Genomic DNA, 24,017 nt, shown 5'->3' on the forward strand with positions numbered 1-24,017 from the left:
AGATACAGCTAACTTTGCATTTGCTCTTTTTTGTCATCTTTGTGGATGTCCATCCCAGCTGATGGTACTCCTCCTGCCTCATTGCTTCATTCTGTCATCATTCATTTTTGATGCAGCTAGATTTTGTTAGGCCTATAAGGTGTGTGCTTGACTTCTTCTGAAATTAATTATTCTGACTTTGAGATTTCTAGTGGGATTACATTTGTTGTAGTACACAGTTTGACATACATTCTGTAAATAATTTGCCTTGTGACAAGTAAGACAGATGCATTGCTGTATTGTGAAACCGATTGTCACCTTATTTTCTTTCATGGACTTGAAACTGATGAGGTGCAGGTGAAAACTGTTAGTGGTACCTGTGGAGTAGCTCAAGGGCTTATTTGTCAGATGGCTTGTTAACACATATTTCACTTAATAGTGCTGCTAAGGCTTGAAACATTTCTAGAAGGTATACTTTCATCATAGGGATCTTTGCCACAGTCTTCCTGTTGTAATAGATTTGTCCACAAGTAGATGTCTAGCTGCTGGCCAGATTTCCTGAGCAGTACTGATTTTTTCGTCCCAGGTGCCAGAACTTGAATATAAAAGTAAAACAGTCATTGTCTTTTTTTGCTTTGTATCATATGAGTATTCAGGTGTTGTCTGTCAGAGATTTTTCAAGAGAATAATGGGTACCCTTTAGGCTTTTGGTAGTTGTATTGATTTTTTCCCTCATGTCCTTGGAAAAATTCACAGGTACTTGTGCTTCAGGAAGTAAATTACCCTTAAAGGTTTCCTTCTGCACTGTGTATTTTGCTTGGGAAAAATATGTTGAGAGTTTCTGCAGACATTTTAAAACTTTATTAAAAATAACAGTTTCTTGGAAGTGCTTAGAATATTATGCCCATTTTAGATTAAAGGCGTCTGAGTACCCTTTCAGGGATGTTCTGTCTAGCAAAATACTGTACAGCACTTCCTCAAGGAGGATACCCCTAAAAAAGTAGTTCTGTTCTTGTTTTGGAGCTTTTCTTCCCGAGCCTCCTCTGAAAATTGGCATTTCAGTTCTCAGATGGACTTTCCAGGTAAACAAAAGTAAATAAATAAATTAATAAATAAAGTGCACAATCTGTGGAAAATGGAGAGATTTCAGATGTGTTGCCAGCAAAAGGAATGTACAGTGATTATAAGAGGTTGCAGTGATTGTAACAGCCTCGCTGGCATTGATGCCTGGAGATGTTCACAACATGCGAGGCCCAGGTTTTACCCATCCTCAACTTAGGACTTTGCCTTAATCTCTGCCCCAGTGGTGCTTGGAAGCAGACAACAGGCTAAATGGTCCACTGAAGTTAAATGTAATGTGTCACAGTCAGACATTTATTTCCAACCACTTGTGTGTCAACTCTCACCCCTTACATAATATATATAATTGCTAGTCTAATGTACACAATGATTTAAAAAGATGGTCAAAATGAATTTTGCATTTCTCTCTCAAACAACCATCACTAAAATGAATATTTTCCCTAGAATTTTGTTTTACTTTAGCACAAACATATAAATGCCATCTCAAAACATCCTAAAGCAAATAGCAACTAAACTGGCAAAATTCATATAGACCCCTAAATCTGTTAAAATAAACAATATCAGACCAATATTTCCCCAAAACAATGTAGAGTAGCCCTCCCTGACTGGCAGTTTATTATTAAATTGCGAACACCCATAGATTATGGTTAGCTCTCAACACTGATGTTCAGAAAGTTACTTGACATTCTACATGGGCATACATCTGGTATAATTGTCTAAAATCTTATAAGTGTAATCCCTTATCTGTCCTATTTTTAAGTAAACAATTGATTAAAAATGCAAGATACACATTTTTTTCAGGTATGATATCTGCTTTTCAAGCCATGATGAAATTGTTAAACTCAGACAAGGCGTATAGATTCTAATCCCAATATTCTTTTGAATTTTCATACGATTGGCCTATGTTTCCTCTCATTAAGAACAAAACAATTTTTGACTTCATTTTTTCCAAATCTTTGTCTCCAGAAAGGGTTAGACAAATAATGAAATTACCTAAAGGCTACTTCCTAGTAGCTAACCAGGTGCTGATACTGATCAACTGACAGTTTAAATGTAATCAGATATACTTACATAATAATAATAACTTTTTGGAAAAGTTACCCATATTACATCTAAATAAAACTCTATCTAAGGCTTAGAAGCTAGCAGTAAATTTTGAAGTGCAAAATACAGATTTATTCTCAAAGATATGATCTAACTATAACCCACTAATTGTGGACCCAATTAGTTATAAAGTCCTAATACAAAATTGAATAAAATTCATCCCTTTTACAAATATCTGTTTCACTCAGTTCATGTTTTAAAACAGTGCTTATCTCATTCCAGCTAAAAAGAGCAACACTAACCTTCACACCCAGGATCATGCATTGACTGTGGAGCATAGAATGCATCTTCTAGAACTGTTCATATGTTAAGACATTGTGATCATTACTAATATCAAAATTACCTCAGTACTGGAATACAGTGTATTTCGTACTAGTTAGCTATCTTATATATTCTATCCTTCCCAATACATAAGTCTATTTACATTAAATGTGTGTTTTTCATTTTTAAAACTTTACATAGCTCACAGCTGACTCAACCTGAAAGCCTTGAGTTGGGACAATTTTATGATAGCAATTAGTAAATACTTACAAGCATTTAAAATATCATACAAGCAGTTTTCTTTGAATACTGATCAAAACAATGTTGACAATTAACGTATTATTTTTAAAATTGTATTAAACAACTCTGAACACACAGAGCTTTCAGCTTCAATATACACAACATTTACTATTATATTACTTCTTATCTCACTGTATTTGTCAGTCTGTTTGTTTATATTTGTAATATAGGTATTAACCTGGTCTTTTTATTCCCTTATACCCATATAAATTTGTGTTCTTATTCAGTCTGTATAATGTAACTCTTTCAAGAGAAGTCAATCTTTCAATCTGTTCATCATGTTATACATAGTGTAAATAGTTGTATTGTATAATAGTGGTTGTTTATTTTGCAGTTTTTTTATGTTTGACTGTTACTTTTTAGAAGACTTTAATAAATGTTTTTGAAAAAAAAAAAGAATTTTGTAAAACCCATGGTGTTGCATGTATGTCATACATGTTAAATAATCCTCCTGTCTGCATTTTGTTTTATAAATACATTTCCTCTTTTAAAAAAAAATGTATTTCCTTTCAGAGAGCTACTACGTTGTGAAGCATCTCTTGCCAGATTGTACTGCCGTATGGCTTTGCTCAACATTTTTGCTCCCAAATACCCACATACTTTTACTCGTCTCTTTCATATTCCTGCAATTCGAGACATCACTCTAGAACATTTGCAACTGTTATCTAACCAGCTACTTGCACCACCTCTTTCAGGTATTGATTTATTCTTTCATATGTATAACTTATTTAGTAGCAGAATAGTTTAGTATTTTTTTCCTGTACCCATAAAGCAGTGACCCATGTAACCCCTGAAAGTCTGCATGTACATTGAAACTTGAAAGAAGTAATTGCATGTACATTGAAACTTGAAGGAAGTAATATCATGATTACCTGTCAGAAAGATATGGTACATTTAATCTCACTGAGAATTTGAAAACTAAAACAAAATAAAAGTGAAACTCTGGGTAATAGGGACACAGCCTTATTTAATGCATCCTTTCCCTGTGGTAAGTTAGCAATTTTTACATAAACATTATGTCACTCAATGGCCATTAGGACTTTAGCATAAGGGCAGCTTTGTATTACTGTATTTTCTTTTCTTTTGCTTTTGTTTACTGAGTTTGTCTGACTGGCTTTTGTTTAATGAGTTTGTCTGACTGGATTTAGTCAAAAAAAGCAACAGACTTTTCAACAGAGGCCTGGAGAGAAAAGTGTCAACATGTAAATATTTTTAAACAGACATGCAGTAATATAAATTTACAGTTACACACACTTTTTTTCTAATTAGATTACATTTGTGTGGAATAAAGGCAACTGTTACAGTTTTTTTACCAGTTTGTAATGATGAGTTTGAGACTGTTGCTTTGGTACCTTAGTCTGTAGATTTGTAAGTGATTGCTTAAGCTGTCTGACTGTTTTATTTGGAGAGGATGTTAGGATCCAATCAGGGGTTGATTGGCTGTGACTTTGTTATATCTAATTAATTTGGTTGTAAGTTGGGTGAACTTGTTCAAATGTATATTACTGGTTGGAATTTTTGGACTGCTTGGTTTGCCAATCTGTACAGCATCACCCAATATTATGGTTTTATGAGGGATTTTTAGTGTTTTAACATTGTTACCTGGAGATATGTGTATACCCATGATTACAGTTGTCTTGAGTGTTTAGTGTTAACACAATTAATAGGATTTCCAAGTTGGAGAAAATTGGCAGGATGTAGGGGGGAAGTGAGATATCTACTTTATTTCTGTAGAAAATAGTGACAGCACCAGCCTTTTTTGTTGGCTCTGCCTTATCAGGTTATGTTATAGCCTGGCAGGGCAGCTTCTTCATTTTTCCCTGGTGGAGCCAGGTTTCTAAGATGTCTGGAGTATGTAGTGCTGTCTATGCATGGGCTTCAGGGAGTTTGTTATAAATACTTTATAAGCTGATATAGTATAAATGAAGGCCAGGTGAGACTGTGGGACTGTGCATGAGGTGGTAGTGGTAAAGACGCTGATAGGGATATGCTGTTTGGTGCCTGAATATGTTGAGTTGAGCCTGGGTTTGGCTGGATGTCACCACTACATTTTATGGTTATGGAGGTATGATGGTATGTGTGTAGAGCATTTAACTGCACTTGATTAGTAGGATATAGGATTACTCATATAGATAGGGTGTGATTGGGAGGTGAGGTCCAGAAGTATTTTGCTTGGAAGATGCAATGTAAGAGATTGCTGGAATTAATGTAAGAGATTGCTGGAATTGTGAAGGTAGCGAGTGTTGGTAAGATATCAAATATGAAAGTAGGAGAAGAGGTGCTAGTATGAGGAATTACAGAATAAACATGTTTGTGAAATGTAAGCAATAGAAGGGTTTGAATGATAGATGATGAGGATGTAGTTAAAAGAGAAAGTTATGAGGATTATATGGAAAAAGTAGAAGTTGAAATGTTGAGTAATAGATTGTGGCTAGTCTCTAAGTTTATAAGTGATTTTGAGATGTTTAGGTGTAGGGAATATGACCATGAATGGTGCTGAATTTATGTGGTGAGTGGTCTGTTAATAGTGTAGAACAGATATGGGGAAGGAAGGGTAGTAAAGCAAAAAGTGCTGATTTCATTGTGTATGGCTGTCGAGAGAGAACAAGGGGTGTAAGCTGTGTAGAGAGATAAGGGGAAAGCTGAGAGATGATATAGAGAAAGTGATGAGGCATACATTTTAATCTGATTAAGTATTTGATGTGTACATCATATATTTCTTGAACAATGGATGCATCCTGTAATTGTGATTTCATTCTCAGATAACCCACTTAATCTATTTCAGAGTCTTGGGGAAGGCAGAGTTTACATGCAGTGGGAGCAAGGTAGCGAAACTAATACTGAATGAGACACCAGTTTGTTGCAGAATGCATGCATGTGTTCACAAACACACAGAAATATCTATGGTCAGTTTGGGTGATCATTAGTTCACTTATGACATATCTTTGGAATTCAGGAGGAAAGATAGAGCTCCAAGCTAATAACCACAGGAACAGAAGGGAGGATATGCTGACTCCACACACACACACACACACAGTATCCCAGATGATAAATGAACCAAATGTGGTTATCACACTAGCATTAGGTGTGACTTTTTTATTTTGTGTCAGATATTGTTAAAAAGAAGGTTTTTATTCAGTGTCACTTAACTACTGTTTTCAGCCATGTACCTGAAACTTGCTTGGTTGTCTGAGATGGGTGCAGTTCTACCTGCTTTTAATAAAGTTTAGTGAACCAGTATCTTACCTTGCCATTGATGCCAATAGAATGATCTTTTAGATGTTGTTTTGCATAAAACATTTAACATAGTGTTCATAATTAATTTAATGATCCATATCAACCTTTGAGCCATATCCAAAAACCAGCTCAGAAATGATCATTCCCTGGCACCGTTGACAATAAATGTATCGAGGTTGCATGCTTTACAAGTCAGGGTTGCCACAAGCTGCATATTCATTAAAAAACACAGAGACCTCAGATGGATTAAATGGCCGCAGCCATGTGTTTATTGCCATTTACTCAAATAGAAGCCAATTATTATGAGATATGCGCAAGGCAGGAATGTCAGGGAGGCCATTTTATTTCTTTCATAGCATTCCCCTAAATCTACAGGACAACAGACAGCATGTCGATATCCAACCCTTCTGATTCAGCATGCCCACATCATAACAGCTTTTTCATTTCACAATTCATCGCAATTCCTCTGGGCCGCCTTACAATCTGCCAAGGAGCCATTGCCGGGCTGGTAAGTCCCCTGGCAACAATCCCTTGGGGCTGTCTGGCCTGTGGAAGGTCCAGCTGAAAAGTCATGTGACCCCCCCCCCCCCACACTTACCTTGGCCTCCCTTACCTTTCCTGTCTTCCGCCACAGAAGGGAGGAATATTCCTCCCTTCCGCCAGCACATCTCAACCTATCCCAAGTGAATGCCCTTCAAAGCTAAACAAGCTTGCAATTCCTTATAAAAAATCCTCAAACCTTCTTCAGATAAATGAACCCCATCCTTATCATACCTGTCTGACCTCCAGACCCGAATGCCAAGGTGAGAAATGTACAACCCGTTAATGTCCCTTAACACTTTATCCATAAAAGTATTAATTCTCCTAATCTCCACAGCTTTAATGGACCTAGCCCCCCTCAATTTCTTTCTCTGTGCCACTTCTGACCAGCAGATAATAGCTTGTGGCCAGCATTCATGCATGCAATATACCTCTTGTACTGTCAAACCAATTAGATCTTTTATTGGATGTTGACAAATATCATTACCCCCTAGGTGCAATGAAATGGCAGTAGGAGATTTATCGCTTCTTGCAGCTTGCTGTAGTACTGTCCTGAGATGGTGCTACCGCTTTCCTGATACCGCAAACCAAATTGCTTTGCAAGAAGCTCGTTTTCCTCCTTGGAAGGAGAAGCCCCGCCTGCCCTTGTCAAAGCGATGGAGTCTCCGAATGAAAGAATGACCCACTATCCAGATGTATTTCTGATTCAAAGATATGAGAACTGAAATATAAAGGACAAGAGTTAAAGCCATTTACACCTTACATAGCCTTTATAAGCATTGGAGTTCCACCTGCCCATCTTCATAATATCAGTCTTTGAAGCTCCCATTGCATGTGCATATGAGGCTGCACCTATTCGATAGGAATGTAATGTATATTTATCTGAGTCTAGGCCACTCAACTTGATTGCCTCCTCTCAAACTGCTCTCACCTGATACTGTGTCAGAGGTTCACCTTGTTGATGACAAAAGAATGGACCATTTGACTTACCCCTATAGTTGCGGTACTCTAGTAGCACTTTAATCAAGTCCCATTTCAAACCCTTTGGGGTAACCACTTTTACCCACTGACCTTTGCTTTCTTGATCCATTTTGGATTTAGCCACATAAACCCAAGTGTCCTCCCCAAGCAGATGACATGCACCAGTGGTAAAACTGTCCGTTGACCTTTCTTCTTGTTTGGTTGAATAATTTCAGACCATCTAAATGCCCTACAAAAAATCAGCCCTGAATAATGCTACCCTCATAAGAAGAAAAACAAACATTTGAAACTGCAAGCCACAGTTTACGTAACACCACTGGACCTATGGGGTACCTCTTATCAGGCCTCTTGGGTGTTTGTTTCCCCCAGTCCTTAAACATTGTCTGTACCTGAAATGTGTTAGCTGAATCCTTCAGATCCAAAGCCTAATGAAACCAGTTCAGAGCTGACAATGTGCTTCTCGCCCTTCCAAAAGTCCATCCTCTTTCCTTCATTATCAAAATGTAAGTCCTGATTTGGTAAGGTGGAATTGGCCATACTTGTTTCCAGCCTCTGGATAAGCTGGTCTGCAAAAATTGCTGTGTGCATTTATTGTACCTTACCCTTGTCCTTCCTCTGAGGGCATTACACATTAGCCACCATTCTCGTCTGCCCTTAAAGCCCATAAATGGTCTGGCACTCAAACCTGAGAAGGTTTTGCATTTGGAGCCAGCGACTGGAACTGGGTCCACTTCAAACGAGAAAGGGAGTCTGGTAATGAGTTATCAATGCCTGGAATGTGTTGTGCCTTCACTGTGACATTTAATGTCAAACACTTAATAAAATATCTCATCATCCTGCCTACCATCCCCTTGTCTCCCCCCAGCTGATTATTGACTATTTGTACTATGCTATTGTTGTCCGAGCAAAGCCAACCCACTCTATCTTTCATTTGCACACCCCATATTTTCAGTGCAACCACTACTGGGAAAAATTCCATCTCTGCAATTGAAATGTTTAAACCTACTTTTCACTTGTCGGCCATGCTGCACTGAACCACTCATCTTGAAAATAACCCTCAAAGCCAATTCCCCTTGCTGCATCTGTAAATACTGAAGCAGTAGTTGGTTGTCTCTCTCCTGCCAAATTGCTGTTGCATTGTAATCTAATAAGAAAGGCAACCACCCTAAAATCCTCCTTCATGCCTTGTGAGGCCCTAATCCGGTGGTGTGGCCTTGTGCACCGAGACCCTTTAGCAGCCAAGCGCCTCATAAATGAACATCCCACAGGGGTCACTTTGCATGCAAAGTTCATCAGCCATACTAATTCTTGGTCCTGTATACCCCTTAAAGGGGATGTGGCATGCATAAGTTTATTCTGGGGGGCTGAGAGATGAAACATGCCTTGGCCGCGCAGTTTGTCTTCCAGACGCCATACACTGATGGCTAAATTTACATTGCAACTGATTCCAATAATGGCTAGGTGAGTTAACTTACCAAAATTAAGTATACCTACATATACACATATATATGTACATACATACACACATACATACTTAGAAACACAAAGCTATATAATATATGCATATATATATATATATATATATATATATATATATATATATATATATATATATATATACAGAAATATCCATACATATATGTACATGTATTAGGTAAACACATATACTATACACACCCACACCATATTCATACCTATATCTATACATATATATTGCAAATATATAATGCATATAAACATATGCATACATATACCCATATATACACCTCTGTACTTATACACACACACACACACACATATATATCTATACACATGCATAAATACACACATATATATATATATATATATATATATATATATATATATATACACCCACCCACCCACACACACATACATGCATATACACACACACACACACACACACACATATATATATATATATATATATATATATATATATATATATATATACACATACACATATATATATGTGCGTACACACGCACCCATGTGCACTTTTATATAATTGCTCCTTGTATTTAGATATCACATGCAGCATTTGGGTTTGTTTGACTACATATCTGCTACCATACACCTGAAATGTCATTTATTTGTTTCAACCACTTTGTTTCTTGCCAACATTTATTCATCTGGTTGCTAATAAAAAGGTGAGGGAAGGTCATCAGAGTGTATATAGCCCTGACCCATCTTCCTGAATATCTCGAAATAGATATCTGCAGAATAATGCATAATGATTAAAAAATGCTGACAATCTATCTTAACACGCTGTTACTGAGTAGCAATTTACTGCACAACAAGCTAAACCATATAGCCTGCATGATGACACTGCATAATAACAACATGTAAACTACCACAGCCAACACCCAAAGTGAATTCTTGCGTGAATTTTTTTTTTTTTTTTAATACTCAGAACATGCACACCGTCACAGCATCTATGGTCCTCTAACAACTTTCTAAGTGAATTTCATTAATGCTTACAAATTTATTTGGTTTTGCCCAAAATTCTTAAACCAAGAAGTTGAAAGGAATGCTGCAACCTCTACCTAATGACAGAGGATCTTCTGGCGATCACCATAAATGATTATTATTGTTATTGTTATTATTGTTATCATCATCATTATTATCATTATTGTCATCATCATCATCATTATTATCATTATCATCATTGGTATTAATATTCTTTTGGAATATTATTTTATTATTAAACAGATTGGAGTGTTATTAATATTATTTTTATTAACTTTATTTTATTTATTTATTTTATTTTTATTATTATTAACATCTTCACATGCCTCCAGATTTATAAGTAATTCTGGGGTACTCAAAATTATCATTTACCTCTTTCTACCAGACTAAGCTTTTTTGTTTGTATTGCTGAATTCTTGCCACCCAACTGATGTGGATATCTAAAGGCAAGACTTTGCATTTGCACATTTATCAACTTACAAAAATATGTGCGCTAACAAAGTGATTGTAAGTAAGTTTTACAACTCAAGGGCCTTTACAGTGCCCCAAAATTACTAAGGTTTTACTAAGGCTTTAAAGCATTCCTCCCAAGAACTGTAAGTGGAATGCCATAAAACTTCCCCCTTTGTAAGTGCATAGTGTTATCTGATCTGTTTTGTCTCCACCAAACCTACCCCTATAAAACTTAATTACACTGCAGGAAGTGGGGGATGAGAAAACCTTCTACCTGCAGCAAATACAGTCTAGTTTTTCTTCTCTTGTAAACTTTACAGCCATGTGTTAAGATCTTAGCTTGAATTAGCAGCTAAAATGAAACTTTTGCCCATTTACAAATAATCCTGCTTTCTCAAACAGGAAAATGCTTTAAATATGTTTTCTGTTCCGCCAAGCCACTTTGCAGTGATAACTAAAAACCCAACTAAATATTATGAACAAATCAAAGCTTTGACCTCATATGAAATATTTCAACCTTTCCTGAAGAAATTATGTGCACTGACCCATTACCTCCCCCTACCTTTCTGCCCTTCTTCTTTTTCTACTTCCTTAAAGAAAGTAACACCACTAAAATTGAAATGGTTACAATATTCTGCTACTTAGCCACAGAATCCCAGCCAACCAACTGCTCTTTACTCCACCAAGGTTTAGTAATGTGTTAGTTAGCAGGTAAAATAAACAACAAATAAATCCACAGGGTTATCAAACATAAGCATTGACTTTCCGGTCCTGAACAAAAGAGTTTACACTTTTTGCCAAACCTTTCTATCCACAATTACCCAATGTATTCATTTACAACCTGCAAATGGTTGTAAATTCCATAAGACCTAGATTAACTTTATTGACCCATTCAGCTGAATTATGTAGTATTATTATTTTTATTATTTTCATTTTATTTGCTAAGAAATTAACCAGACATGATTTATTTGTATTTAGCACAAGTTAGTGAACCAAACATGATTTATGTTGTATTAAGCATACAAGCAGGTCCCAACTCCCTAGCCTTGCCATGTGATTCTTCACTGACCCCAGCCATCTAATTAATTGCAGGCCACCACTGTTGTTTGCTAGATTGTGAAGAAAAACAATTTCACCTGTTGCTAAAAACCTTTTGCATCTCATCCTTAAACCCCAGCCACACTTAGGCATGTGTGCCTTTGTTTCATGCTTTAAGCGAGCCTTAATCCGTAGTAAACCCTACTTGAAGTATTAATTTAAACCTATTCTGTCATTTAAATTTAGTCTGATACCTTCAAGTATATATTTTACCCTGTAGCCTGTTTGTAACCTGATCTCCAGGCATTTCAAAAATCCAACTGATTTGAGTTACAAAATTACACAAACTAAAGAAATTACATCAAATAGTAAATTAAGCAATCTACCTACATGCTCTTAAACCAAAATGTCTTTAAAAATCAACAATAACATAACTAGCCTTTTCTCTGATACAAAATTGTTGTCACATGTAAATAAAATAGTTTAAGGCAAACTGCCCTTGAGTGCCCTCAGCTATTTCTGATCCTCTCCAACGGCTCTGCCTTGTGACTACTTTCCAACTTCAGCTCCCAGACCCCTTATCATGTGGCTACCTGTAGGCCTTAGTTCACAGGCCAGGCCCCAAGTGGCTACCTGCAGGCTTCAGTTTCCAGGCCTTGCCATGTGGCTAATTGCAGGCCTCAGTTCCCAGGCCCTGCCATGTGGCTAATTGCATGCCTCAGTTCCTAGGCCCTGCCATGTGGCTGATTGCATGCCTCAGTTCCTAGGCCCTGCCCTGTGGCCAGGGTTGACAGATTTCTGACTGGCCAGGTAGGGACAAAAAAAAATCTTTGACAGCAATTGAAGTCTTAAAAAAAAAAAAAAAAAAAAAAGAAAAGTCTTCCACGCTAGGTCTTTAATGCGGAACATCAGAGTTCCGCATTAAACAAAAGTAGCTCTCTGTTTATTTATTTCAATCAGAATAAATAAACATGGAGCTACTTCTGTTTAATGCGGAACATTGCAGTTCCACATTAAACAGAAGTAGCTCTGTTTTGTGATTTTTTTGATTGGCCCATATACCGGTATACAGGCCAGTCAAAAATCGCTAAACATGGAGCTACTTCTGTTTAATGCGGAAGTGCGATGTTCTGCATTAAACACAAGAAGCTCCGTGTTTAGCGATTTTTGATTGGCCCATATGCTGGTATACGGGCCAATCAAAAAAAAAAAAAAAACAAAGCGGAGGCTGCCCAGGATTTAAACCGGCAGTGCGGGACTCGGGATCAGGCTGCTGATCCTGGGACAGTCCCGCTCAAATAGAGACGTCTGGCAACCCTGCCTGTGGCTAACTGCAGGCCTCAGCTCACAGGCCCTGCCATGTGACTAACTGTAGGCCTCAGCTGCTAGCAACTAAGCCTCAACCATATCACCTCCCTGTGTATAATTTTTTTTTTTTTATTTGTACAACACTTCCTGTGTCTCTTGTATAACCCCAGGCCTTCCAAGGTGCATGTGCCCTAGTTATTGCTCTTTTTTAACTATGCTTTAATTCAGTCAGTGCAAATCCTTGGTTAAGTACTTATAAAACCCTTCTGGTGTTCTAATTTTCACTTGATGCCTTACAAGTACAACCTTAATTCCTACCCTTGCTTGTAACATCGAAGTACAGGCCTGCAAAACAAAATCCACTTGTAACACACCAAATCAATTCAACATTACCCCCACTTACCTGCTGAAAAACTGCTTGCATGGCTTTAAGCATAATGCCCTAAGCTTCCTACACTATTAAGTAAACATAGTACAGATTATACAGATAAATGCCACTAAAGCCTGTGATTAAATCAAAAACAGACAAAAGGCCACTACTTTGTTCTTAGGTCACCCATGTAGTTCAAACACAAACCAGTAATCCACAGATAAACTGATCAGACAAGCTGCCAAGGTAGAGGTTGAAAAGACTGATTTGCTTTGTTCCCAGCCTTTTCAACCCTTCCCCTGGACAGCCCAGCCCACCTCAGCCCTCCTACCTATCCTGACCCTACCTGTTCTCCACCTCCCCCTCCCCCCACTGAAACCTGAGTCCGAGCTGACCTGCCTCAGACAAATGACAGCTTGCTGCGATTGGCTTGCCAGCCATTGTTCCTTTTGCTGTCTTCCTGTCTCCCTGATCTTCTTCATCAAATCAACTAGTGCTTTTGTGCACCTGTGATTAAATCATCAGAATCTGTTCTCCTTGGCCTTCTCAGTAATTGGAACTACGTTGGCTTCTGTTCTGATGTTCTTATTTATTCATCTGCCCCAAAGAGTGCACCCTACCACCCGTCTTAGGCACTTTGTCTCCATCACCTCAAGCTTCCTCAACTGCTGTGGCTTCATTGGCCAGGTTTGTGTCCCATAGGGAAACACTGGTCATGTCACTGTTTTGTATGCTTTACGTTTCAGTTTCTTTGCCATTCTTCTATTACACACTACCCCTGACACTCTGTGCACATTTGGCTACAGCTCCACTGATTTTAGCTGTGATCCTCTTCAATCAGGCTTCCCTTCCCCTCAGGATACTTGAAGCTATTAACCTGTTCCACTATTTTCCCTTCTTTTGCATCTTTCAGCTTCTTCTGATTCCCTGTTTGCTTTCATGACAACTGTCTTGTCTGTACTCAGTTTTTTTGCATGTGCCTTCAGGTTTACATTCTAGTCTCCTGTCAGAGTTTGCTTGTAGCACAGTATCTTCTGCATAAGGCAACTTTGTTGATCTGTCCCCTCTGGCCTATTTGCTTAAGTAGCCCCATCACAGTATGAGCAGACGTGGGCTCAGAGATGAACCCTCATACAAATCCACTTCCACTGGGTAAAAAAGTAACCAACTTTATCTGTTGTACTCTAGCTGCCATTTGCATATAACATGTGAAATAGCCTTTTCAAGGTTTGTGTCTAGCTGTAAATACTTCCCAGGATTGGGGTAAGCGGAAGGTTAGTTAATAATTGATTCCAAAATGAAAAATGTTGTACTTCATTTATTGAGCCCACAAGCTAAAACTCTTAATTAGCGTCCTCAGAGCCATTGGTATGTACCTCTCCCCCTGTTTCTCAGGATCTTGTCTTGTGATTTTCCTTCCCCTACCCCATTAATCAATTTATTCTTCTCTCAGGGTGAGAGACGAGCTCCTTTGGTCAGGGCAAGAGCTGTATGGCTCATTTGTTGCTTTGACTGGATGACCTTATTAGTCTACTCTTTCCATACATATGTGAGAGTTGGACAACAGGAACCAGGCCAGTCTGCCTAATGCTAGATTCCCCTCCCTTCTTCCTTCTGGAACCTAACCCCCTTGTCAGAATTCCTGAAGGTGAGATTTTGCTGCAAATCACCAGAAGTATGTGTAAAACTAAATGCCTTACTTGAGATATGCAGCATGTGCTCAGCAGTCTTTTACTTTGTGGGAACACCCATCATTCTCTGTAGGTGTCATGCAAGCATTGATCCAGAGCTGCCTGACTTCTCTCTGGATGGTCAGACCAACATTAGTCACTTGCGCCCAACTTCATGGTCTGGCGTAATCTCTCCATTTACCATACCACTAGTCAAACATGGGTTCCCTGCAGTTAGGACTTGATCCATCTGTGCTCTGTAGCCAGCAGTGGAACCTACCTCTTCATTTCTGGCACCAGCATTTAGTTTGTCCATAGTCCTGGGTACAGTTCTGACATTATGTACCAAGGGGGGGGGGGGATTTAGTAGTCTTTTTGCTTTGGACAGCTTAACATAATTAAACAATGACCTTTCTGTATGTATTTCATCCATAAATTGAAATTTCTGTGAAGAACTACATCTATCCCATATCATATTATCAAAAAGCACAAGTGTACAAGCTTTGTAATTAAATGTAAAACTGGGAGCCCTCATTCCCCCAGGTTACTCTAAGTGTAAGCTTAGTCCAGTCACTTCTTGTTGTAAACAAACTGAGAGGCAGAACAGGTTTTAGTGAAACATTTTACCTGCCTAAACGAAATTCCGAGCAGCTTTTGTGATTAGCATAAGACGTTAGGGTGGGGTTGTGTAGGAATGACCTTAGTTTTTGGTGTCATTCTAGGAGGATACAGTATTTTTCAGCATGGGAGGGGATGGTTAACAAACCACACTGCATTTTCAAGGATGGTCTGCACCTGTCCCAGCTAGGCTTTTGAATATTGGTTAAACTTTGTCTTCCCCCATATTGCCTTTTGTAGGCAATGCCAAATTGACAAACGTTCCGACATAACAAATCTATCCAAGCAAATCTAAAGGTGCTACTGCTCATTTCCAGAGTTTAAGAAAGGAGCTCCAGTACTTCCAAGTTCTCCTCACCTTGAAGAATGGCGAACATCTGTACAGTTACAGAGATATAGTTTAAAGCTGCAGAGAGTACAGTAGCAGTGCAATGTTCCAGTGCCTTCCAAACATTTAGATCAGCAGCTGCACAGACAGGGTCTAAATATGGTGGTGTCTCAATCAACATCAATAAGAAGCATATCTCTAGGTTGGCTGACTCATTTAATCCTAAACTTCAGGAGGCTAATTAACACCTATGCTTCCCAAGATCTTCTAAGCCAGGAAACCACTTGCTGAGAGTTTTTTTCCAAAATTTTCTACTGAAAATACACTTCATTAGGTTTATAATATCTGATAAATGGCGCAAGTTACAAAAATTTAAACTATAATAGCCTTTTTGTAGATAGTGGGATATGCACTGGTATGTTTATCATCTGTATATGCTGATTTGGTTTGCATGTTTATGAAAGGAAATCTGTATTTTGTTTGCCAAAAATTATAGTGTAATGGTCATATGGTTGTATTTCTATAAGTGTGCAAGATAGATGCAAGATATTTGTGAGTGAATTATTCACCTGGGCAAGGACTTCCCAATGATGTGTGACAAGAGGGGATAGCATACTACTGTTTTATGATATTGGCAAATGCAAATTATGCCTATAATAATTTCACAATGTTTCTCAACAAAATTAATCTATAAAATTGTTTGGATTAGATGGCAGCTATCAGTGGTAACATTGTGTGCTTTGTTTTATATAGTATGGCACCATTTATTCACCTGCAGATCATAAACCTTTTATGAAATTAACAGTTATGAAAATGTAGGTAATAATTATATCAGCTTTACTAAAAGGAGCATTTATATCAATTAATGTTTTCACTTTACTCACCATGATTTAATGTATTTTTTTACTAACTCTAGCTATTTGAATATAGCTATCTCCAGTGTGTCAGTTATCACCTGTAGTTTGCATTATTATTATAAACTTGGAAATATAACCTATTTTTTCATAACTTTTTCTAAGCACTCATGAATAACTCCAGCTCTAGACATCCTATGTTGACCATTTCACTGTGATGCTTAGTAAATCATGTCAGCCTGTATTATTTATTTATTTATTTCCAGTTTGATAACCGGGGAAGTCCACTGGGCCTGAAAGCCCATTTTCAGTGGAGGCCCGGGGAGAAAAGCTCCAAGATAATACATTACACACAAAAACACAGCAGAAAAGCTCTAAACTAATACATTACACACAAAAACACTCTCTGTTCTAATAGCATAATACTTTAACAATCTCCAAACAAAAAAAAAAAAAAATGAAGTGCATTGGGCACTATACATAAGAACATGATATATTAATGCATCTGTAATGTTAGTATAGTAGGAAAGTAAAAGGAAATTATAGATAGAGTTTGAATGCAAGAGCAGAGAAACATGGGAGAAGTGAAGAAGAAGCAAATAAATTAAAGGAGAAGAGGTGTCCAGAAGAGGATAGAAAAAGAACAGATAAACTAATGTTCATTTTGTGATTGAGTCCTGGAGAACACCTTGTGTAAAAGGCAAAAGATTTAAATGTGAGAGTAAGCATACAAGTGGGCAGTGGGATGTGAGCACTTGAAGGAAAATAAAGGGTTTAATCAGGGAGGAAGGAGGAGATAATGAAGAAGAGGGAGGGGAGCTAGGGAGAGTGTCAGAAGAAGGGGAACCAGGGGGGGGATGGAACTATGATATATTGAGATCTAGGTAGGAAGTATACAATTACATTTCCAATTTTGGAAGAGGTGAGAATGGAGAAGAGATTTGAAATGTTCATAGTTTGTAGTGACTCTTAGAAGGGAAGGAAGTGAGTTCCATTTTTTTGCTGTAGTATAGGAAAGTAGGAGTTGGCCAGGGGGTCGTTTGGGTTTGTATACCGAAATAAGATTTTGGTGGCTAGATCTTAGGGGCCTTGGAGGAGTGTATATGGTTAAGATATTAGATAATGCTGGGCAAGCAGTGGGTTTAAAAATTAGTTTGTGTGCAGTAGTAAGTTGGAGGAAATTGAGTTGATTAGGGAGTTCTAGCCATTGAAGACTACGGAGGCAGATGCAGTGGTGTGTAGAATGAGCGGAGTTAGTAGCGAATTTGGCAATTTTGTAGTAGCAACTTTCAAGTTTTGAGGAGATAGAAGTGGAGAGATTGGATAGAAGAGGAGCACCATACAGTAGAGAAGGGAGAAGGAAGGGAGTGGCGAGAGTTTGTCTTGAAGATGGAGTAAGAAAGTTTGCATTTCTATAAAGCATACCGAGCTTCTGATGTGTTTGGTTTGTTAAGTTAGGTTTGGGCTTATTTCTAGTAGGCACAGCAGCCTCTATGCAATGGCTGTACAGAGCTTCTGTGAATAATTCTGCATAGTCTGCTGTATTATCTGTGCTTGGAGTGGCATGCTTTAGTTTTATGTATCTATCTTTACCAGGACTTCAGATATTAGACTTTGAAAACAGTGACAAGTATACTCATTCCTGTAAAGATGAGTATACTCTGCTTTCTTGATGACTATACATTTTTGCAAGTAATGAGTTAAACAGGATGATGTACTGGATTTCCTGTGCATCCAGATTACCATAGACAAAGTACCATACATCCTAGCAAGCTTATAGGTCACCCTCGTTAACCTGTGAAAACCCATTACTCATACCTACGCCTGCTGGAGACACCATTCAACCAAAATACCATATTCATGGGGCACTATCATTTTCCATCTAAAATGGGAATCCTGCTCTACCCCAGATTTGCAGACACAAAGATTCCTAGAGTTTGTAAACACAGACACCCTAGACCAGTTAGTGCATACTCCTACTAGAGGTACAAACATATTGGACCTAGTGCTCACAAATATGGGAGTACACTGCATCCTTTCCCCACCCCGTGTCATGTCCTCTTCGGTAAGTTTGGACTACAAAGCAGTTTCCTTCAAAATAAGAATCAGTTCTGTAACCCCTGCAAACATTAAGAAACTACTCCAAGGCAAACTATCTTTTATTAAATGATAATCTGTCAAAATTTCAAGCCACTCCAAGCACAGATAATACAGCAGACTATGCAGAATTATTCACAGAAGCTCTGTACAGCCATTGCATAGAGGCTGCTGCGCCTACTAGAAATAAGCCCAAACCTAACTTAAAAAAGTTAACATTCCAGTGGAATGTAAAATTTAGCAGGTTGTACAACAAAAGAAAAAAGTCATTGCTAAAATTAGGAAGTGTAACACCAAAAAAGATAAACACCCTCTTATTAAAATGAATAGACAACTAAGAGGTCTAATTAAGTCCAACAAAGCAAATTTTTAGGTAAAGATAGCGTTCCAGGTCAAGGACAACTGTAAGGCCTTCTTTAGCTATATCTAAAACCTCAAAGGCAGCACACAACAGTGGGCCGAACTGTTGGTAATTGGAGTAACAATCATGGAACCAGGAGATGTAGCAAATCATCTGGCTGACAACTTTAGCTTCTACTTTACCTGGCTTTTACACACACACCCGCACTCCCCAAGAAATTCCATTTTACAGTTGAGAACAAATCTTAAATAACATTCTCTAAGACCAAGAATGCAGCTTCTATGAACCCTAATAATATCCTAGGATGTCTCCTTAGTAGCCTGAAACGTGTCCTAGCAGGACCACTTGTGTCACTATTCAACCATAGCCTCTGCACAGGCATAATGCCACATGAATGGAAGACTACAACGGTCATCCCTTTTTATAAGGGCGTATCATCAGTGGATCTCAGGAACAGCAGATGCATTAATATGACTATTTTCATGCAAAAACATGGAAATAATTATCATGGAAATGATTAACAATGCCATAGAAAACCTTCAGACACTGGATCCAACCCAGATTGGTTTTGTCAACCTACTGCATTTGGTAGAGTTCTTTGAGAAGGACACCAAGGCAATAGATGAGGGCAAAATGGTTTATACTCCCTACTTTGACCTAGCTAAGGCATCTGATACAGTACCCCACTCGGGCTTATAAAAAAACTGAGAGTTAGGCAAAAAAACCCTCTGTAACTTGTTGGATAGCCAGCTGGCTCACAGATAGGACCTAGGAAGCCAGGATTGGAGAAACCACCTCCACAAAGAGGTTGGTCACTAGTGGAGTCCTCCAGGGTTTTGTGCTGGGTCCACTGCTCTTTGGCATCTATTTTTCGGAAGTGAACGCCAATGTCAAGGGCCTCTGGCTTACTAATTTTGCAAATGATTGCATTCTAGGAGCAGTCATAGAAACCTTCAAGATACTAACACTTTACAGGAAGATCAGGCTTTGGTACAAGACATGGCTTCCAGTAATTTAGAAGAAAAAATAAACCAAAACCAAATGGGCTCAGAGTTGGTTAAAATAAATGAAACACTGAAGGAGCATATCATCTCAGGTAACAAAAGGTTTGAAAAAATGGAAGAAGCTTTAAACAGCACTTCAGATGAACTGATAAAACTGCAAAAATCAATGGCTGAAATGAAGAAAAAGTGGGCTGAGTATGAGACTGGTTAAGAATAGCTGTTTCAAAATTTGAGAGCTAGAGGACAGAGCATGCAGAGAAAACCTGAGATTTTCTACTAACAAAGAGAAACTGGAAGGAACAGACTATCAGTTTTATGAAAAACACAAATAAGTAACTGGACTGGCATTCCACAACGGTATTTTGTTAAATAAACGGGCACATTATGTGTATGCTCCAAACTTGGCCAAGAGGAAGAAGCCAAGACCTATATTAGTAAAGATGCAGTCATATCAGTAGAAAGAGTTGATCCTGACAAAACTATGGTAGAAGGGAAAAATAATCAAAACTGGAGACATTTGAGTGTGAAAAATGGTTAGTCACTGTCCACCAAGCAGAAGATAAGTACATTTATCCCAGCATTCAGGGAATGTTGAGAGGCAGGTGTGAAATTCAAGCTCCAGTATCCAGCTGTCTTCAGAATTTTTTCTTGGGGATCTAAATCATTTCTTGATGCAGAACAGATTAAGGAGGAAATAAACGTTTGTCCAACAAAAAGTGTGCAATCAAACATAAGGGGATTTTGCTTCTCATTCTTCTAATAATGAAGCTCATCGAGAGAATTTGCCACTGAAACTTTTTCCAGTGTTCTAAAGCAAATTGCTTGAGAGACAGTAAAAAGCACAGGAATTGACTAGAAAAATGACTAGAAGAATCAGAAGTACCTTGGACTTGAACCAGAGTCTGGGTTTGGGAGGTGGAGATGAACATGAACATGAATGAGATCAGCAGCACTGAAATTAGAGAATAAATGTAAGACTTTAAAGCATCAGTCACATTTGTGAAATATGGCTTGACAAGGTGGCTGAAAAAGATTGGATTTTTGTTGACTTTGTTAAATTTATTGGAGGTCTGAAAGGCATGTACCCCACTTCGTGTCTTTAATGTTTGGAAAAACACTAAAAAAAGTAGCTGTAAGAACAGTGTTTGTATAAAGCAGTTCATGATATAAATTGCATGATCCAATGTTGTCTTTTTTTCCTTCTGATTCAACATGTGGGTTGTCGGATCCAGTCAGATCTGAACTTGGAGCTGTATACCAGAGTATTGGATCTGAGAGTTCTGATTCCTCCCCTCTCCTGTCTGAATTACCCCAGATCTTGTTTGCCTCCTGCTTAACCAGATGTGTTGATCGAGAGCTCCATTCCATTTCACGATAAGTGAAGCTTTTGATCCTTACTATTATACCACACCAAGTAAAAAACAAACCACTGAAAAGTAAAATAAAAGAAGAAGCTGATTTCATTAAAATGGACAAAAGCGCTCATTCAGCTGGTGTTAGTATTTTATCACTTGGTTTGCCTCAGCCTAGCTTCTTTTTTTTATAATCCTCACTATTATATTAGATTTGTTATTAGAATCTAAGCTTAACAAGTCTAGTCTGCAAAGCTATGGAGAGGATCATAATGGAGCTCATAAACAACGATATAGGGGACTTGCAGACATTGGACCCGACCCAGTTTGGCTTCGTCAAGGGAAGATCATGCCTTTTGAACTTGGTCGACTTCTTCGAAACAGTCACCAAGGCCATTGATGAGGGAAAGGCAGTCCATACAGCCTACCTTGACCTTGCAAAGGCTTTCGACGCAATACCCCACTCGGGTATTGTAGAAAAACTTACCAGCTTAAATGTAAACCCATATGTCACAAGATGGGTTGCAAACTGGCTTAAGGACAGAACCCACAGGGTTAGAGTTGCTGGCACTATGTCAGACTCCAAGCCGGTCACAAGTGGTGTCACTCAGGGCTTGGTCCTTGGCCCCCTATTGTTCGGCATCTACTTCTCAGAAGTACAGGCCAACATGGGAGGACTTTGGCTGACAAAGTTTGCAGACGACTGCAAACTGGGCGCCATAGTGGAAAGTGCATCGGACACGGATATCCTTCAGAAGGGACTCACGGAAACAGATAGCTGGTGCCAGAGCCATGGCCTGAAGTTAAACGCCAAAAAATGTATAGTCATACCCTTCGGGAAAAACAAGGTAACCCCAAGCTACCATATAGGTGGCAATCCACTAAGCACAGAAGAGGTTATCAGGGACCTGGGGACCCAGGTTGACAGTGGCCTTTCTTTTGACACTCACGTTGCTAAAGTGGTTAGAAAGACCTTCTACATTGCCCACCTGATCATGAAGGGATTCACATCCAGATCTAGTGAGGTCATTGTTCACCTGTACTCTTCACTTATCAGACCAATGATCGAGTACAATGCGCCATTCGGGATGTATCTCACCGACATCTGCAGCAATTGGAGAGACCCCAAAAGTTTCTCACCAAAAGGATAAAGGGACTCCAAAATCTGTCTCATGCTGCCAGATTGAAGAAACTCCAGCTCTATTCAGTCGCATACCGTCTGCTCAGAGGTGACATGTGCCTGACATACAAGGCCATGTCCAACCCGGAATTAATGGACATGCTCCACCTCAAAAAATCCAAATCCACCAAAACCACTAGAGCAAGTGACTTAAACCTTAGCACGGATATAAATAGGATGTGCTGGAGGGATAGATTTATCACTCAGAGACTCCCTATGCTGTGGAATAGAGTCCCTGTCCATGTGAGGCAGAGCACCTCGCTGGCTCTGTTCAAGAGAAATCTTGACCTGTGGATGGGAGATCGTAGGTTTACCCCAGGAATCATCTCTGTGTCACTGCTGGACAGAGGCACAACAAACTAATGGGTACAGTATTTTTTCATATAAGGGGTGGCGTAAGCCACAAAAATTCGGGCTAGGCTTATAAATGCCTTGGGGCAGATAGCCTAGTATAAACCTGTGAACCTATAATAGTGTTAGGTTTTTCAAATAGCTTAATAATAGTTAACTGGTTTTCATAGTTTTTTTGCTGTATGTTACTTTGTGTTCTTTTAGGCTTTAGTCTTTAGGTAGATAGGATTGCATAGATTTAGATTAAAATATTTAAATTATTTCTTATAACACGTTATATTACGATATATATTATAATTCTTATTTTAATATTGGAAAAGTCTAGAGGCTTCAAGAAGTGTTCCTTCTTTGTGCATAAAATCTCACTTCAAGGCCCACACTCACAATGTGTATGCTGTTTGGAGCCTTCCCACTTGCAGGATTCTTGTTCTATTTGTGCTGCCTTCGGCAAGAGGGTCTTACAAGGAAGGAAAGAGAAGCTTATTTTGAAAGGACTTCTTCCTCATCAGACAGTGTCCAAAATGTCTTTGGATCTGAAGGGGCACTCTACACCTCCTCCTCTGACAGACAGAGGCAAAAGAGAAAGGTCGAAAGAGACAGAGAAAATGGCAGAGACAGATCAAAGGAGAAACCTAAGGAAAACAGATCTGAAGACCATTTGGACAAACCTAAGAAAAGGTCCCCATACCCCACAGTTATTGTGGGTCCAGCACCAAAGATTTTGAGGCAGTCAGATCCTACCATCTCCAGGATCTGAACTCTCTCCCTGAAAACTTAATTTTCTCTGTGGCCCATTAGTCTGAGTCTTCATTCACCCATACTTCAGAAGATTCCTTCAAGGCCTGCTTCAATAGCCTCATTTTTGAGATCTGGATGATCCACTAGGAGTCTCACTGAGTTAGAAATTAACCAAATAATGAGGATGTTTTTGAGGGCTCATATTCAGCTGATAGTCCTCCCAGCTCCATCCCCAAGGAAGGGACCAGGATCATCCCCTTTGACCCCAACCAAACTACTTCCAAAGCCGTTTCCAATTTTGGAGTTATTGCACATAAGATCTAACC

At 38.7% G+C, this 24,017-nt stretch overlaps 1 protein-coding gene across 2 annotated transcripts in view; it reads left to right on the forward strand.

Moving 5' to 3' along the window:
- Positions 1–24,017, forward strand: part of HECTD4 (HECT domain E3 ubiquitin protein ligase 4) — a 5,422,508-nt gene that overhangs the window by 4,558,466 nt on the left and 840,025 nt on the right. For both annotated transcript variants that reach the window (XM_044068422.1, XM_044068423.1), the window contains exon 56: positions 3,238–3,419. In XM_044068422.1, the coding sequence (XP_043924357.1) occupies positions 3,238–3,419 (182 nt within the window). The remainder of the gene's footprint in view (positions 1–3,237; positions 3,420–24,017) is intronic.

Source organism: Protopterus annectens, chromosome 4.part0, assembly GCF_019279795.1.
Source record: "Protopterus annectens isolate FY-2018-M chromosome 4.part0, PAN1.0, whole genome shotgun sequence".
Taxonomy (NCBI): domain Eukaryota; kingdom Metazoa; phylum Chordata; order Ceratodontiformes; family Protopteridae; genus Protopterus; species Protopterus annectens.